This window comes from Pristiophorus japonicus, chromosome 13 (assembly GCF_044704955.1).
Source record: "Pristiophorus japonicus isolate sPriJap1 chromosome 13, sPriJap1.hap1, whole genome shotgun sequence".
Classification (NCBI taxonomy): Eukaryota; Metazoa; Chordata; class Chondrichthyes; family Pristiophoridae; genus Pristiophorus; species Pristiophorus japonicus.
Window position 1 is genome coordinate 139,261,558 of NC_091989.1, and position 17,563 is coordinate 139,279,120.

The 17,563-nt window shown below is 45.0% G+C and overlaps 1 protein-coding gene across 4 annotated transcripts in view; it reads left to right on the plus strand.

Annotated features, from left to right (window-relative positions):
* Positions 1-17,563, plus strand: part of mylk3 (myosin light chain kinase 3) — a 111,638-nt gene that overhangs the window by 87,672 nt on the left and 6,403 nt on the right. For 2 of the 4 annotated variants that reach the window (XM_070898055.1, XM_070898052.1), the window contains exons 10-12: positions 10,218-10,346; positions 13,731-13,883; positions 17,268-17,400. In XM_070898055.1, coding sequence (XP_070754156.1) covers positions 10,218-10,346; positions 13,731-13,883; positions 17,268-17,400 — 415 coding nt within the window. The remainder of the gene's footprint in view (positions 1-10,217; positions 10,347-13,730; positions 13,884-17,267; positions 17,401-17,563) is intronic. The other 2 variants (XM_070898053.1, XM_070898054.1) reach the window with 2 other exon arrangements.

Below are 17,563 nucleotides of genomic sequence, written 5' to 3' on the forward strand. Positions count from 1 at the left end.
CATGGTTTGGAGGGCCATGACCACAGGCTCAGGGGAGCCTCCCTGGGCGCATTGCTCAGTTGTGAGCAACTGTAGCATTGGTGCACACATGATTCAAGATCTGAGTCGATGCCGGGCCACCACACATGCGATCTGGCAATGGCCTTCATCATGACTATGCCTGGGTGTGTACTGTGGAGGTCACGTATAAAGGTTTCCGTGTCTTTTTTTGGCAAAACTACACGATTACCCCATTATAAGCAGTCAGACTGAATAGACATTTCATCTTTGCGGCAGTGAAAAGGCTTAAATTCGTCCTGCATTTCCCCGTGAATGGCTGACCAGTTCCCGCTTAGGACACAACTCTTTACTTGAGATAGCACCGGGTCCTGGCTGGTCCAGATTTTGATCTGGCGAGCCGTGACGGGTGACCCCTCACTCTCAAAAGCCTCCATGACCATTACCAAGTCTGCGGGCTGTTCCATTTCAACCCCGGTGGTGGGTAGTGGAAGCCGGCTGAGTGCATCAGCACAGTTGTCGGTGCCTGGTCTGTGACGAATAACATAGTCAAACGTGAATAGTGTCAGTGCCCATCTTTGGATGTGGGCTTAAGCATTGGTGTTTATACCTTTGCTTTCAGAAAACAGTGAAATGAGTGGCTTGTGGTCAGCTTCGATCTCCAATCACTGGCCGAATAGGTACTGGTGCACTTTCTTAACTGCATAAACGCACGCTAAGGCCTCTTTTTCAACCATACTATAGGCTCTTTCAGCCTTGGAAAGGCTCATGGACGCATATGCAACTGAGTGGAGCTTCCCCGATACATTGGTTTGCTGTAGCACACAACCGATCCCGTACGATGAGGCACCACAAGCTAGCACTAATCGTTTGCATGGGTCATATAGTACAAGTAACTTATTAGAGCATAACAGGTTCCTAGCCTTCTCGAAGGCTGTCTCTTGAGATTTACCCCAAACCCAGTCATTACCCTGACGTAGCAACATGTGCAAAGGTTCTAACAACGTGCTCAACCCAGGTAGAAAGTTACCAAAGTAATTGAGGAGTCCCAGGAATGAACGCAGATCTGTCACATTTTGGGGTCTAGGTGCATTCTTGATGGCCTCCGTCTTGGAGTCCGTGGGCCTGATGTCATCAGCTGTGATCTTCCTCCCCAAAAATTCAACCTCTGGCTCCAGGAAAACACACTTGGAGCGTTTCAGCCTGAGTCCCACTCTGTCCAGAGGACGCAGGTTGTGTAGGTGTTCTGTGGTGTCACGACTGGTGATCAGGATGTTGTCTTGGAACACGACTGTCCTTGGGACTGATTTTAGCAAGCTCTCCATGTTCCTCTGGAATATTGCAGCATCCGAACAAATCCCAAAGGGGCATCAGTGGTAAATAAACAGTCCCTTATGCGTGTTAATGCACGTCACCTTTTTCGAGGATTCAGCCAGCTCTTGAGTCATGTAGGCGGAGGTCAGGTCCAACTTGGAAAACGACTTCCCGCCCGCCAGCATTGCCAATAGGTCGTCTGCCTTCGGTAGTGGGTACTGGTCCTGTAGCGAGACTCGGTTGATTGTCACCTTGTAGTCCCCGCAAATTCGGACCGTGCCGTCGCTTTTCAAAACCGGGATAATGGGACTGGTCCATTCATTGAATGCGACAGGCGAAATGATTCCTTCACGTTGAAGTCGGTCCAGCTCGATCTCGACTTTCTCCCTCATCATATAAGGGACTGCCCGAGCCTTGTGATGGGCAGGCCATGCATCCGGGGCTATTGGATTTGCACCTTGGCTCCCGTGAAGTTGCCAATGCCTGGTTCAAATAGCAAAGGGAACTTGCTCAAGACCTGAGCACATGAGGCGTCATCCACTGATGACAAGGCTTTGATGTTGTCCCACTTCCATTTGATTTTTTGGAGCCAACTTCTGCCAAACAGCATTGGGCTATTGCCTGGAACAATCCATAAGGATAAATCATGCATAGCTCCGTCGTACGACACCTTCACAGCCGCACTTCCAATGACTGGAATGAGTTCCTTGATGTCGGTACGAAGTTTTGCATTGATGGGGCTCAGTTTAGGTCTCTGTGCCCTGTTGACACACAATTTTTTGAAAGCCTTCTGGCTCATTATTGACTGACTCACACTCGTGTCTAACTCCATAGATACTGGAACTCTATTTGGCTTTACTTCCAGCACGATAGGAGGGTTCTTAGTGGTGAAGATGTGCACCCCAAGCATTTCTTCCTCGGGTTGAGTTGCCTGTTCTGCGTGCTCCACGCCGGATCGATCATCCTCTACCACATGGTGTGTCGCAGCACGTCTGCACATTCGCTGGAGGTGCCCCATAGTTGCACAGCCTTTGCACACATCGTGCTTGAATCAGCATTGATGGGCCCGATAATTGCCCCCGCAGTGCCAACAAGGTGCTAATGGATTCGCATTCACCCATGGTGGTGGACTCTGAGTCACTCCAGGTCTTGTAGCAGCAGGCAAACTGACTCAGCCATGAGCAGTTCTGCCTGCTGGCAACGTTAGTTTGTGTACAGTACTTGCCGGTCCCGTTGAGCCTCGATGTTAAGAAGAGATCACTTTAGTGTTGTCGTCCGTGGACATGAATGCCTGGGCGATCGTGATGGCTCTGCTCTGGTCTAGGTTTTCGGCAGCCAGCAGCTTGCAAAGAATGACCTCGTGGCTGATTCCCAGCATGAAAAAGTCTCACAGCAATTGCCCCAACACAGCTCCGAATTCACAGTGCCCAGCAAGATGTCTCAGGTCGGCGACAAATCCCACGTCCTGGCCCACAGCGCGACGGTGCGTGTAAACACGATACCTGGCCATGAGGATGCTCTCCTTCGGTTTTAAGTGGTCACGGACCAGCGTACACAGCTCAGTGTAATCCTTCTGTGATGATTTCGTTGGGGAGAGGAGATTCTTGATGAGTCCGTATATTTTGGACCCACAAACGGTGAGGAGGATAACCTTGCGTTTAATGGCGTTGTCGGCTCCTTCCAATCCGTTGGCCACAAAGTACTGGTCGAGGCAACCGACAAAATCTTCCCAATCTTCCTGTTCAACAAGTCGTTCTAAAGTACCAATGGCAGCCATGATCGCATGAAAGTTTGCATTTCTTTCCTCGTCGCCAGTTATAGTGTATGAAATAATCTCATGAGGCTGAGTACTGTAAGCTGAAACTAGTATGACATTGGTCTCTTTATTATAACTCCAAAGTGCCTAAACAACAAGGTAGCAAGCCTTTTATACCAGCACAGCACGAGGTGTGGGTGACCCGTAGGACTCCCTCTGGTGGCAACTATATATAGCTACATACATAACAGCTTCCACTCCACTAATGTATGATGAAATGCGAACTTTCATGCGACCATGGCTGCCATTGGTATTTTAGAACGATTTGTTGAACATGCATTGCATCATGCCAGTCGATGCAAGATACTCTGAGAGCACCCATGATGTGTTCATTCTACGCGAGAGCATTATATCAACCATGTTTCAGCAGCAGCCAAAGGAGACAAAGGATACGGCCTCACCACCTGGCTCATGACGCCCCTACGCGTAACCCGGACGGAAGCTGACTGGGAATATAGTATGTCTCACATTGCGACGCGCAGCATCATAGAGGGGACCATTGGCATCTTGAAATAGTGTTTCCAATGCCTGGACAATTCCGGAGGCTACTTGCAATACTCCCCTGAGATTGTTGGTCAGTTCACTGTTGTGTGCTGCATGCTGCATAAATTAGCCATCATGAGGCAGCAGCAGCTGATAAGAGAAGACCCACCTGAGGTGAGAGTGGCTGATGATAATGATGAGGAAGATGCATATGACGAGGAGGAGGAGGAGGGCGAGGACGAGGAAGCCATGCAACTACCTGAACCCGGAGCACAACGGCGGAGGAGGGCGGGCCGTCGTGCCCCTTTAACGATTGCTCGAGCCTTGCGCCAGCAGCTCATCCGTGAACGCTTTACTGCCTGAAGGCTCAGTGACAACTATTCCAAATAGTTCATGTTTACTGTTTGGAATGTTCCGTAATGTTGTGTTGTGTTAATGGAACAAATGATGGAAATGATTCTTGTTTACTTCAAAAGTTGTGTGAGTAATTGAACAAATAATGAAAATATAACACAAGAACATAACATAAGAATTAGGAACAGGAGTAGGCCATCTAGCCCCTCGAGCCTGCTCCGCCATTCAATAAGATCATGGCTGATCTGGCCATGGACTCAGCTCCACTTACCCGCCCGCTCCCCATAACCCTTAATTCCCTTATTGGTTAAAAATCTATCGATATGTGATTTGAATACATTCAATGAGCTAGCCTCAACTGCTTTCTTGGGCAGAGAATTCCACAGATTCACAACCCTCTGGGAGAAGAAATTCCTTCTCAACTCGGTTTTAAATTGGCTCCCCCATATTTTGAGGCTGTGCCCCCTAGTTCTAGTCTCCCAGAGCTGATTCAAAAGTTTAACAAACAGTTCTTTGTACTTAATGTAAATTTAATAAAATTATTCTTGTATCAAACTTTAAAGTTTTCAGTTATGATCCCTTACAAACTCTAAGATCACTTAAAAACTTAAGATCACTTACTAAATTTTAAACTTGTAAATAAACTTACAAAAAACGTTTAATTTGAGAACAACAGTTACAACAGTAACAGTAATAATAACAACAACAACAACAGCGGCAAAGAAAGGCTGCACCCAGCTCTCCTCCACCTGTGGGTGGTGATTAGAGATAGTAAGGGGAAAAAGTCACTGGTGGGCGTAGTTTATAGGCCCCCAAATAATAACTTCATGGTGGGGCGGGCAATGATCAAGGGAATAATGGAGGCATGTGAAAAAGGAATGGCAGTAGTCATGGGGGATTTTAACTTACATATCGATTGGTCAACTCAAATCGCACGGGGTAGCCTGGAGGAGGAATTCATAGAATGCATACAGGATTGTTTCTTAGAACAGTATGTTACAGAACCTACAAGGGAGCAAGCTATCTTAGATCTGGTCCTGTGTAATGAGACAGGAAAAATAAACGATCTCCTAGTAAAAGATCCTCTCGGAATGAGTGATGACAGTATGGTTGAATTTGTAATACAGATTGAGGGTGAGGAAGTTGTGTCAGAAACGAGCGTACTATGCTTAAACAAAGGGGACTACAGTGGGATGAGGGCAGAGTTGGCTAAAGTAGACTGGAAACACAGACTAAACGGTGGCACAATTGAGGAACAGTGGAGGACTTTTAAGGAGCTCTTTCATAGTGCTCAACAAAAATATATTCCAGTGAAAAAGAAGGGTGGTAAGATAAGGGATAACCAGCCATGGATAACCAAGGAAATAAAGGAGAGTATCAAATCAAAAACCAATGCGTATAAGGTGGCCAAGGTTAGTGGGAAACTAGAAGATTGGGAAAATTTTAAACAACAGCAAAGAATGACTAAAAAAAGCAATAAAGAAAGGAAAGATAGATTACGAAGGTAAACTTGCACAAAATATAAAAACAGATAGTAAAAGCTTTTACCGATATATAAAACGGAAAAGAGTGACTAAAGTAAATGTTGGTCCCTTAGAAGATGAGAAGGGGGATTTAATAATGGGAAATGTGGAAATGGCTGAGACTTTAAACAATTATTTTGCTTCGGTCTTCACAGTGGAAGACACAAAAACCATGCCAAAAATTGCTGGTCACAGAAATGTGGGAAGGGAGGACCTTGAGACAATCAGTGTCACTAGGGGGGTAGTGCTGGACAGACTAATGGGACTCAAGGTAGACAAGTCCCCTGGTCCTGATGAAATGCATCCCAGGGTATTAAAAGAGATGGCGGAAGTTATAGCAGATGCATTCGTTATAATCTACCAAAATTCTCTGGACTCTGGGGAGGTGCCATCGGATTGGAAAGCAGCTAATGTAACGCCTCTGTTTAAAAAAGGGGGCAGACAAAAGGCAGGTAACTATAGGCCGGTTAGTTTAACATCTGTAGTGGGGAAAATGCTTCAAACTATAATTAAGGAAGAAATAGCGGAACATCTAGATAGGAATAGTGCAGTCAAGCAGACGCAGCATGGATTCATGAAGGGGAAATCATGTTTAACTAATTTACTGGAATTCTTTGAGGATATAACGAGCATGGCGGATAGAGGTGTACCGATGGATGTGGTGTATTTAGATTTCTAAAAGGCATTCGATAAGGTGCCACACAAAAGGTTACTGCAGAAGATAGAGGTACGCGGAGTCAGAGGAAATGTATTAGCATGGATAGAGAATTGGCTGGCGAACAGAAAGGAGAGAGTCGGGATAAATGAGTCCTTTTCGGGTTGGAAATCGGTGGTTAGTGGTGTGCCACAGGGATCGGTGCTGGGACCACAACTGTTTACAATATATATAGATGACCTGGAAGAGGGGACAGAGTGTAGTGTAACAAAATTTGCAGATGACACAAAGATTAGTGGGAAAGCGGGTTGTGTGGAGGACACAGAGAGGCTGCAAAGAGATTTAGATAGGTTAAGCGAATGGGCTAAGGTTTGGCAGATGGAATACAATGTCGGAAAGTGTGAGGTCATTCACCTTGGGAAAAAAAACAGTAAAAGGGAATATTATTTGAATGGGGAGAAATTACAACATGCTGAGGTGCAGAGGGACCTGGGGGTCCTTGTGCATGAATCCCAAAAAGTTAGTTTGCAGGTGCAGCAGGTAATCAGGAAGGCGAATGGAATGTTGGCCTTCATTGCGAGAGGGATGGAGTACAAAAGCAGGGAGGTCCTGCTGCAACTGTATAGGGTATTGATGAGGCCACACCTGGAGTACTGCGTGCAGTTTTGGTCACCTTACTTAAGGAAGGATATACTGGCTTTGGAGGGGGTACAGAGACGATTCACTAGGTTGATTCCGGAGATGAGGGGGTTACCTTATGATGATAGATTGAGTAGATTGGGTCTTTACTCGTTGGAGTTCAGAAGGATGTGGGGTGATCTTATAGAAACATTTAAAATAATGAAAGGGATAGACAAGATAGAGGCGGAGAGGTTGTTTCCACTGGTCGGGGAGACTAGAACTAGGGGGGCACAGCCTCAAAATACGGGGGAGCCAATTTAAAACCGAGTTGAGAAAGAATTTCTTCTCCCAGAGGGTTGTGAATCTGTGGAATTCTCTGCCCAAGGAAGCAGTTGAGGCTAACTCATTGAATGTATTCAAATCACAGATAGATAGATTTTTAACCAATAAGGGAATTAAGGGTTACGGGGAGAGGGCGGGCAAGTGGAGCTGAGTCCACGGCCAGATCAGCCATGATCTTATTGAATGGCGGAGCAGGCTCGAGGGGCTAGATGGCCTGCTCCTGTTCCTAATTCTTATGTCCTTATGTTCTTATTAAGACCAACCGCCGTGCTTGGTCTTGGTGACTCCACCCCTGCCCGCAGGCAGTGGCGCAGTGTTTCTCAGGTTAGTACCAAGTTTATTCGTTCTAAGATCTCAGGATCTCAGGTAGTGTGCACCTGTTGAGGGGGGGCGGGGTAAGGGGTAGGCGGCAATGTGGAGGGCCCAGGCGGCAATGTGGAGGGCCTGGCTTGGGGCTCTTCAGAGGCTGGTGTAGGGGTTGGAGTGGGAGTGACAGTTGATTGTGTCAATGGGCGCGGGGTCTGGGTGTGTTCCCTTATTGCAGTAGTTAACTCCAACATGCCGTCCCTCATGCGCCCTGACAGTGTCTCAACGACTTGCAACATTCCCGCCCTCATGTTCACTGATAGTGTTTGCACCATCTCTGACATTCCCTCCCTGATGTTCACTGATAGTGTTTGCACCATCTCTGACATTCCTTCCCTGATGTTCACTGACATGGTTTCAGCTACCTGTGACATTCCCTCCCTCATGGTCACTGACATGGTTTCGGCTGACTGAGATATTCCCTCACTCATGGTCCCAGACATCGTTCCCATTTCTTGTGAGAGTGCTGTTACTTCTCCCGACAGTCCTGCTACCTCATCACCCACCCCACTGATGGTGTCCAGGAGTGATCGCGTAAGGTCAATGCTCTCCTCACTCATTGCCATCATCTGAACCACATCTGTTAGATCCTGCACCTCAGGAGAGCGCGGTCGAGCTCTCCTTCCCCTCCTCCCCACGGGTGTGGCTCGCACCCCACCACTGGGACCCACAACCTCGGAAGGTGGGGCCCTGGGTGTGTCTCGCTGCACCATGCCACTGGGACTCGCAACCTCGGACGGTGGGGCCCTGGGTGTGCCTCACTGCACCACACCACTGGGACTCGCAACCTCGGACGGTGGGGCCCTGGATGTGCCTCACTGCACCACACCACTGGGACCCACAGCCTCGGACGGTAGGAAACTATGGAATGTCCCACCAACACTTAAACCAATAGTCACGGAAGGGGCTGGCACCTCAATTGGCGGCACCTGCACCTCCACCAAAGTCAGTAAAACAATGGGGACTTCATCCATCTCCATCCCCTCCCCCTCCTCCTCCCCCTTACCCCCCCATGCTCTTGGTTGGAGGGTTGGATTTGAAGATGTTCTCTTCTTCAGGCTCGTCCTCATTTGAATCTTCTGCATCGTCAGGGTTGGCCTCAAGTTCTGCAAAATATAACAGAACACAGACAAATGGTTAGCAGCAGAGGAGGAGGCAGGGTGGGTGGCATGAGTATGCTCACACAGTGCAGGCAGCAGGCTGATTTGAAGGACCATGATGAATGATAGCACATTGTATCAACTGAAGCGTAGCTGATGGAGACATCCCCAGGAACCAAAGCATGGCTAGCTGCACAGTACTTAACATTTAGCCAAGTCAAACTGTGGAATTTGCAGGACTTACCCTCTCCCTCGAGTGTGGGCCCAGCTTGTGCAGTAGTGGTTGCTTTTCTCCAGGCAGGACCCATCAAAGCGGTGACACTCTCTTCCAAGGGTGTCAATGGGTGCAGATTTGCCGGGCCTTCTCCTGTTCGAGTTCTTTCCCTTTTGTTATGTGTCACCTTCCTCTGCAAAGATGAAAATACAACTTTTTGGAGAAGGTATCTTTCTGCTGGATGGGACATATACAGCTGGTCACATTTACAATTGGAATTCCAGTGAATAAATGAAAATATTACTTACACTAACTACTTGACCAAGGTCCTGCCACTTCTTTTTGCACTGGCCTCCAGACCTCGGGGTGGTCACCATTGCACAATAATTTTATGCAAGTTGGTTCCAGCGTTTCTTCATTTCTTTGGGTGGAACTTTTATGTGACCTCTGCTGGTGTCCAGCTCCTGCCATCTGGCCTCAATCACAGTAACTAGTGCCTCCCCTTCATCCTGTAAGAAATTCTTGGTCCTTGCACCTCGTTGCATCTTGCTTTGTAACTCCGATTTTTCCAATGCTCTCAAACAGCACTCAACGTTCTCATCACACAACTGGCTCTTTAAAAATGGCCGATTGCAGACCCGGAGCTGTACTGAGCATGTGCACCCATAGAAATAACGTCAAAAACGGCCTTTTTTTTCCACGCATGTGCAGAAGGTGCGGCATTGTTTTTTCAGCGCAGACAGCAGGCTCCGCCTGCCGAGGCGACTGGACAGATTACACGGCCCCAAATTTGAAAAATATAGCGGGGAAACTTTGGACAAATATTTTTGCTGCATTTCTGGGTTAGAAAAATGGGCTTAACTCTGGTAATATGCCAAAAAACGGGTTTGGGCAAAATTGAGCCCAACCTTTCAGTTGTGATGAAGGGCCATCGACCTGAAACATTAACTTCTCTTTTCACAGATGCTGCCTAACCTGCTGAGTATTTCCAACATTTTCTGTTTTTATCTGCCAAAATTGAAACATGCTTTGTTGACGAGCAAAAAAAAATTCCCGTTTGTTTCCTCGTGTCACTCACCCTCCTCCAGCTGAGTTGGTGGAAGTTATTCCAAGGTCTCTCCCGATGTCAATCTGCGAGCACATTCCAGCAGCACTTACCTTCCCATTCTACCTGCCTTTGTTGGCTTTAATCAGTTACAGCATGGCAGAATCCAGAATGTAACGTGTGTGGAACTGCAGCAGCAGCCTAGACCTTATCACTCCAATGGTGCAGTATGGTGGAGCACCCAAGGTGCTGTTCTGTTTTCTTTAACTCCACTCCATCACCGCAACATTGGGTTGTTTAGGGAACATTGGACACTTTCAATTATTAAAATACACAGAACAGATCTGACTTTTAATGGTTGCTGATATAATTTTTTTTCTCTTTCAGATATAAGCCAAGAGAGAAGCTGAAAGTTCATTTTGGTACCCCAGAATTCCTTGCTCCAGAAGTGGTGAATTATGATTATGTTTCATTCTCCACGGACATGTGGAGTGTGGGAGTCATCACCTATATGCTGTATGTAGACAGTGGTTTGCGGAGTATCTTCTATCTCAGATAGGTTACGGAGAGCATGTTCAGAAGTGACTTATGATTAATATTGGTGAAAGTCAATTAAACAGTGGAGGAGGGGGAAGGATTATTATATCCATACCGTCAGAACTGATAATTTCTTGTCAGTATTTTTAAAAAATTAGTTCCTTGGATGTGGGCATCGCTGGCAAGGCCAGCATTTATTGCCCATCCCTAATTGCTCTTGAGAAGGTGGTGGTGAGCTATCTATAGTCAGCTGGTCTTCTGCACCAAGAGGCAAACGGCATCAGGAATCCTGGTCATACAGTAGTTCCAAGATCCACATGATAGATGAGCTCACTGAGAAGAGGAGTGAGGCAATGTTGTTCACCCATCTTATTCTGTCTTCATCTATGATGTGCTGAATAAGATCACAAAGAGCAGTGTTGGAGTGTCTGTTCCAGGTATTTCTGAAAGAATTGCAGCACTCCTTGTCACAGAGTTACTTGGGGATCAAGTGCATTCTATTCACCATCTATTCAAGATACAAGATTATTACTTTTCAATCTAGAGACTTGATTCATTGGAACAGTGGGGTGTACAAATACTGTTCATGATGTCATTGGAAAGGAAATTCACGTAATAACAAAGGGTAATTAAAAGACAACAGTAAATGGTGCTGTGCATATACTCCCTTTTGTAATGTTGAGGGACATAGGGCAATTCAATAGAATACAGATAATTCTTTACATTTTTGCTGTGATGGAAGTCAGTTTCAGTTCTGTGCAGTTTGTGTACCCACACTGTTAATCCCATGTTTGCCCCAGGTTCTGACTATGATATAAGTAGATAATTCTTACTGTGATATGTAAATATCTTTATAAATAGCTGGTGTTAAGATTGCAGGCAAGCTTTATTAGCTTCTATAGAAAACTGTCATTTTGTGATTCTAGTGTTTTTTAAAAAAAAATCACAGGATGTGGCAAGGCCAGCATTTATTGCCCATCCCTAATTGCCCTTGAGAAGGTGTCGGTGAACCGCCTTCTTGAACCGCTGCAATCTGTGTGGCTGTTACATAAGAGAAACCCCCTTACTATGCTTTGGGCATGTGTTAGGTGCAACTGCGGCTTAAGTACAAAAATAGTAGACAGTAAAGCCAAGAATGCAGTCCCTATTCAGTCATTCAATGCACCTGTGCACAAATAAATTGGCTTTGTTCCATAATAACAATTCAGCAGCTGTTAAACTGGGCAACACTAATGCAAGCAGAGCCACCCAGGTTAAAAATGTACAGATCTTCATGTGACTTTACCATGCAGTGCCTGGTTATAATGGGTGTTGGGCTACTGGAGTGCTTCTTAGGCACTGCAGCCATATTATGGGGAGTAGGCCTCAGGCCTTTGCACCCCATTATGCAGATGCTGGCATCCAATACAGATCAGTGGGTGCCAGCAATCATATTAATGCCTCCTGTGTGTGTACTCCAAGAGAAAAGAGGGAAACATGGGGTAAGGAGGAAAAAAGTAAAGTTTGTCAGGAATGGGGCTTACATTGGTCATCACTATTATTTTCTGATAGTGGGCACTGCAGATTATTTTGGCTCTTAGCCATCTAATGTTGAATCCTTTAACAATTAATGGAAACTTGAGGTCCCAATTCAGTCTACGTATTACACAAGAATGAGAAAAGATCTTTCGACCACGATTTTGCTGACATCGGTGGGTCCATGGCGGGTGATATCGGTGGCAGGTCCCGACCCCGCTGCTGGCTCCATCCCGCTCTGTGAAATGAATTTCCCTTGATGGGGCTTGTTAAGTCCGCCCAGCGCATTTCCCAGCCAATTAGAGGAAGCGGGTCTGGTGACATAATTTGATGACTCGTCATCAGCCAGTTTCCATAAAGAGTCACAGCACACAGGGAGGACCTCTTTCCTTCCCATGGGTGGAAGAGACATTCCCAGGAGATCAATACAGCCTGGTTGCACAGAGGAGGGCACAAGCAAAGATGTGGTCAGGAGGACCTGGGTGCAGTGCTGCAAACATTATAATTATCTCATTAGATCACGAAACATTAGTACAAAGCCACACTCAACCTCATCCTGCGATGCCTCTCATCACATCCCCATCACTGCCTTCCCTACCCTACTCCTGCACATTCTTACTCACACCAACTTACCTTGGACCTCCACCCATCCCTCTCTATCTATACTATCACATCCACATCTCAGTTCACACTCGCCCTCATCCTAGTGTAATCATACCAACTAACAACACACAAGTGTAGGCACTTGGGTGTTTTTTGCAATGTTCATGTAAAGTTTTTGTTAATGTGGTGTCAAACATTGAAATCTTTATTTTCAACACTTTATGTTCTTGCACAGATTTGTGTGCACCTTTGGAAGTGGTTTAGTGAGTTGCAGTGAATAGTGAGATATAATGGTCCCCCCTGCAATGGTCATGGGTGTGAAAGGAATGACTTGTAGGGATGCTTTATGGTGTTGGTGTGGAGTGGTGCCAACCTGGCACAGCCTGTGGCAGCTAAGGTGTACAGCATCAAGTGAAGCAAATCTGGCCATGGTGAGGCCATTCTTGGCCTCCCAGGCAGCAATGTGCTCAGGTGCTGATGCCTTCTGTCCTTTGCAGCATCAGTTGATTACAGAGAATGTTGGTGTTGTTGTTGGTGCTGTTGGTGTGCCTGGTGCTGCTGGTGTTGGGACTGATCGTGGTAGGATTCTGAGGACCAATGTGAGAGAGTATAAAGGGCACCCATGTTCACAGAATAGACGGCAGGTGAAGTTGAGATGACAGAAGCATTCCATCAATGGTGAGAGAGATCGTTCCAATGAAACTGGATAGAGAGTTTGCTCCAAACACTTGCATCCTGCATACAGCTCAATCTGTCTTCCAAATGCAGTAAGCAACAGCTCCTGAATTTGGAAAGCGAAGAGCTGTGAGGTTGGAGCTTTCATAGCACATTTCAAGCTGTCAAGTAATCAGCTGATTCAATGGCCATTCAACTCCCACCTAAGCTTAACATATGTGATCCTCGAACTGCGAGGATCCTGTGGGCGAGTAGGTAAAATCAAAAGGTCAGCTAAAATTATTCTCAATGATGTCTAAACAAGATCATAATGAGTTTAATTGGGTCCCCTGCCACTGCGTGTCAGATCTGCTCAGTGCTGTCAGACCCGACATTGGAAAAGGCGCATGGCAGCGGGGTCTTGACCCACTGTAAAAAAAATACACTTTCCTACCCGACCTGCCACCGATCCTGCCCGCTGACCCCCCGGGAAATTCTGGCCAAACACTCTTTCATTCACAGTTAAAATAAATAGATAACTCTAATTGTTGATTCTATGCACATAAAGTTGATGGATGTCTACTTTTCTAGGTTGAGTGGCATGTCCCCTTTTCTGGGTGATCATGACACTGAAACTATGAACAATATTATCAATGCAAACTGGAACTTTGATACAGAAGGATTTGAAAATGTAACTGAAGAATCAAAAGAATTTGTTTCGAACTTGCTTGTGAAAGAAAAGAGGTATGACAAATAAAATATAATTGTCCCTGAAGCATTTTCCCCATTTTAAAGTTTATGAGGAACTAAATTTAAATTAGTGCTGTGTCTGAGTCAGTGATAAGGTACTTCAATTTATGTCAGTTCTTTTGCATCCAAGGCCAAATTTCTTCAGTTTCCTAAATCTACAAGTTTCCTGTGTATGATTGCTCCTAAAAATGATTTATGATAAAAAAATTCTACTAAAGAAAATAGAGAAATGTCTGGAGACAAAGAGCATTTCTTCATTTAGAGGACTTCGCCAATGATTTGCAGAATAAGCCTCCCTTATAAATGCCGGTGTACAAATCCGACAGTAAGTTAAGTGGAAATCCTGTGAACAAAGCAAGTTTCCCGCTGGGTAATGAGGAGAAATAATCTGGTAGAAGCTAGTGATTTATGTTCAAAACATAAAAGAACTGGGTCCTTTCCCCTTTGCTTCACTTATAATGGAACCAATTAATTCCTCCTGTACAAAGTGTACCTGTCAGTTATTTAAAAAGACTATTTCCAGAGAGTTCTTCTAATGCAACTCAAACACCGGAGTTTGTTTTATCCGTTCATTATTTTGGAAATTCCAATTTTCAACTCATACATCCAATAGGTGATGTGTTTATTAAAGAACCCTTTCAGAATTGCAGAAGTTGTCCAGCATCAAAACCAGACACAGAGGAAGGATTTTAACTCTTCCCTCAACAGTGGGAGAGGAGTGGGTCAGCTGTTAAAATTGTGCAACTCCATTTCATGATCTGACATGCTGATTTCCCATTTTAACGGCGTTAGTTCCGGAAGCAGATGAGGTTCCTGACAGACTCCGGCAGGAGCCTCATTAATAAATGTAAATTGGGGTCTCGTGGTGGACGTGGCACACTGATGACCAGCTTCTGAGTGAGCGAGCAACCACCGCCCCCTCGCCCTCCGACATCAGCTAGAGCTGTTATGAAGCCAACTGGGCCACTAAAGGTAAATTAAAAAAACCTTTGCTTAGTGGGGCCAGGAGCAGAAGTTCTCCTGATCCCACAAGGAAAGCCTGGGCCTCTGCTACCCAGGGCTCCTCCCTTTCCCAGCTGCAAGATCATCCACCTCATCCCTGGACTTACCTGACTGTCAACAGCCTTCTCTTGGTGCTGGCAGGTGGCCTCCGAACCATCCTATCTTCAACCCCCTGCAGCCTGCAGCCACTTTCTACCCAAAATGGGTAGCAGCTGACGGGTGACATTCAACTGAGGCCCAACATTTAAAATCTGCCAGGCATTCGACAAGGTGCTGACCACTCTTTCTGGGAGTTAAATTTGCTCTCTAGTTAGATTTCAGATTACTAGGGATTAAACAACGTTCATGTGTTTTACTCCAATTCTACTTTATAATAGACATAATTAGAAGTGCACAAAATAATTTTGACATTATTTGAAAGGAAAGAGTTTAAAAGCTGCAGATGTCTCTCAGTTGTCAAAATTCGAAGCGGAGTGTATCACTTTGAGTATCATTTCAGTTTTAGCAGATGTAACATGATACTTATGCAAAATATTAGAACAGTCTTTTTAAACATCCATACAGATACATATTCAGCATCAACCATATTTAAGCAAGGATGGTCTGTCCTTGTGAAATAATAATACAAGTATTAATATCTTGTTTGTAAATCATAAAAACATAAGAATTAGGAGCAGGAGTAGGCCATTTGGCCCCTCGAGTCATGAAATCATGGTTGATCTTCTACCTAAACTCCACTTTCCTGCACTATCCTCATATCCCTTGATTCCCTTAATATCCAAAAATCTATCGATTTCTGTCTTGAATATACTCAAAGACTGAACCTCCACAGCCCTCTGGGATAGAGAATTCCAAAAATTCACCACACACTGAGTGAAGAAATTTTTCCTCGTCTCAGTTCTAAATGGCCGACCCCTTATTCTGAGACTGTGACCCCTGGTTCTAGACTCCCCAGTCAGAGGAAACATCCTCCCTGCATCTACCCTGTCAAGCCATGTAAGAATTTTGTATGTTTCAATAAGATCACCTCTCATTCTTCTAACCTCTAGGATATATGGTCCTAGTCTACTCAAACTCTCCTCCGAGGACAATCCCCCCCATCCCAGGGATCATAATTTAAATAAAAACTCTGCACACCAGTCATATTGTTACCCTTCTTGGACATGCTCTGTTTTTTCAGTGGGCCAAATGAACCTTCTGGTCTCACTATGCATGCAGCAGTTCTTGCTGTTGTGAAGAAGCTGCAACCATTGCGTTGAGGGTCCTCTGATTTTGTCTAACAGCTCTTCTCCCCTTAACAGTTATTCTTAACCTTAACAGGATTAGTGTTTAGGCAAGGAAATATTTGGCTACATCATCTGCCATCAAGTCCACAATATCAGCAGTCACTTAGACCTGGTCCTAAGTTTCATGGCCAGCAGCATCCTTCTTCTGGCTGAACCCCTTAGCCCAATCCTTTGCAGCACAAAGGCTGTCAGCCAATCTATCTTGACAGTCATACTCAGCATCTTATCCAACAGCTAAGCTGCTGATAAAACCAAAGGCTGGACTTGAGTTACCAGAAGCACCCCTCTAAGATAAGGTGAACACCCAGGGAATGGCCTAGATGGGTTCATTGATCTATTATCCCTATGACCCAGTTGAGTGCTGCCTGTATTTAAACTGTGATTCTGTGTGCGACAAACTCCCTCTGTCATAATGTTATTGGCTGCTGCAGTAATTGTTATACAAATATGATTGCACTTGGAAGCAGATGATGTAAACTTCACTATTCTCAGTTGTACAACTGATTTAGCATATCTTTGTAGATTTACAGAAGTCAAATTTCCCCTTCCCAATCCCCGCATAAATCAGCAAGGATGAAAATATATTTTATGTCGGTAGCTGCTGCTTCTGGGGATGGTAGAATTCCACCCTTTGCACTGTTCATCATTTGGAAAGTACCTAATCTATTTTTGTATCTGATTAAAATGATGTGAGACCATTTGATTTAAACATCCTGAGTTTCATTGAAAGGATTTTGCAAATGTTGGTTACACAAAAGATTGTGGAGCAGGTTGGTAGGGGTTTATGATTCTGGCCTGTCTGCTGCACATTGGATAAGATTTCGACATTCATGGCTGAATTTCTGAATGTAGCCTTTCGACAGAAATCAATGTGTTACTTTTCAAATGAAGGTTAAGAATCTGTAATTGCATCTCCATTTTGCTGATTCTGAGGCAATATCCCAGCCAGAGAAGAACATGCTGATGCCAGAACCACAGGAAGATCATGTTAAATAAACCTAGATTTAATTCGGCAATGTTCTCTACATTACAAAATGGCTAGTATATATTTATCTCCAATACTAATACTGCATGTTTTCAATGTTACTAGTAGCAGATTCAGTGCGGCACAGTGTCTGAAACACAATTGGCTGAACAACTTAGCAGAAAAAGCAAAGAAGTGTAGGGTTCGACTGAGATCTCAAGTGATGCTGCAGAAGTACATCGCACAGCGTTTATGGAGGGTAATATGTTGATTTGCTTTCATTTAAGTCATTTTTATTGCGTGTATAATATTTAGTAAACCCTGTGCAAAATGCTTATATCATTTACAAAAAATCCATTCATGGTTCAGATCTAAAATGTCAGATGATCCCCTGTCTATAAGAAGCAGCTAAAGTCAGTCCT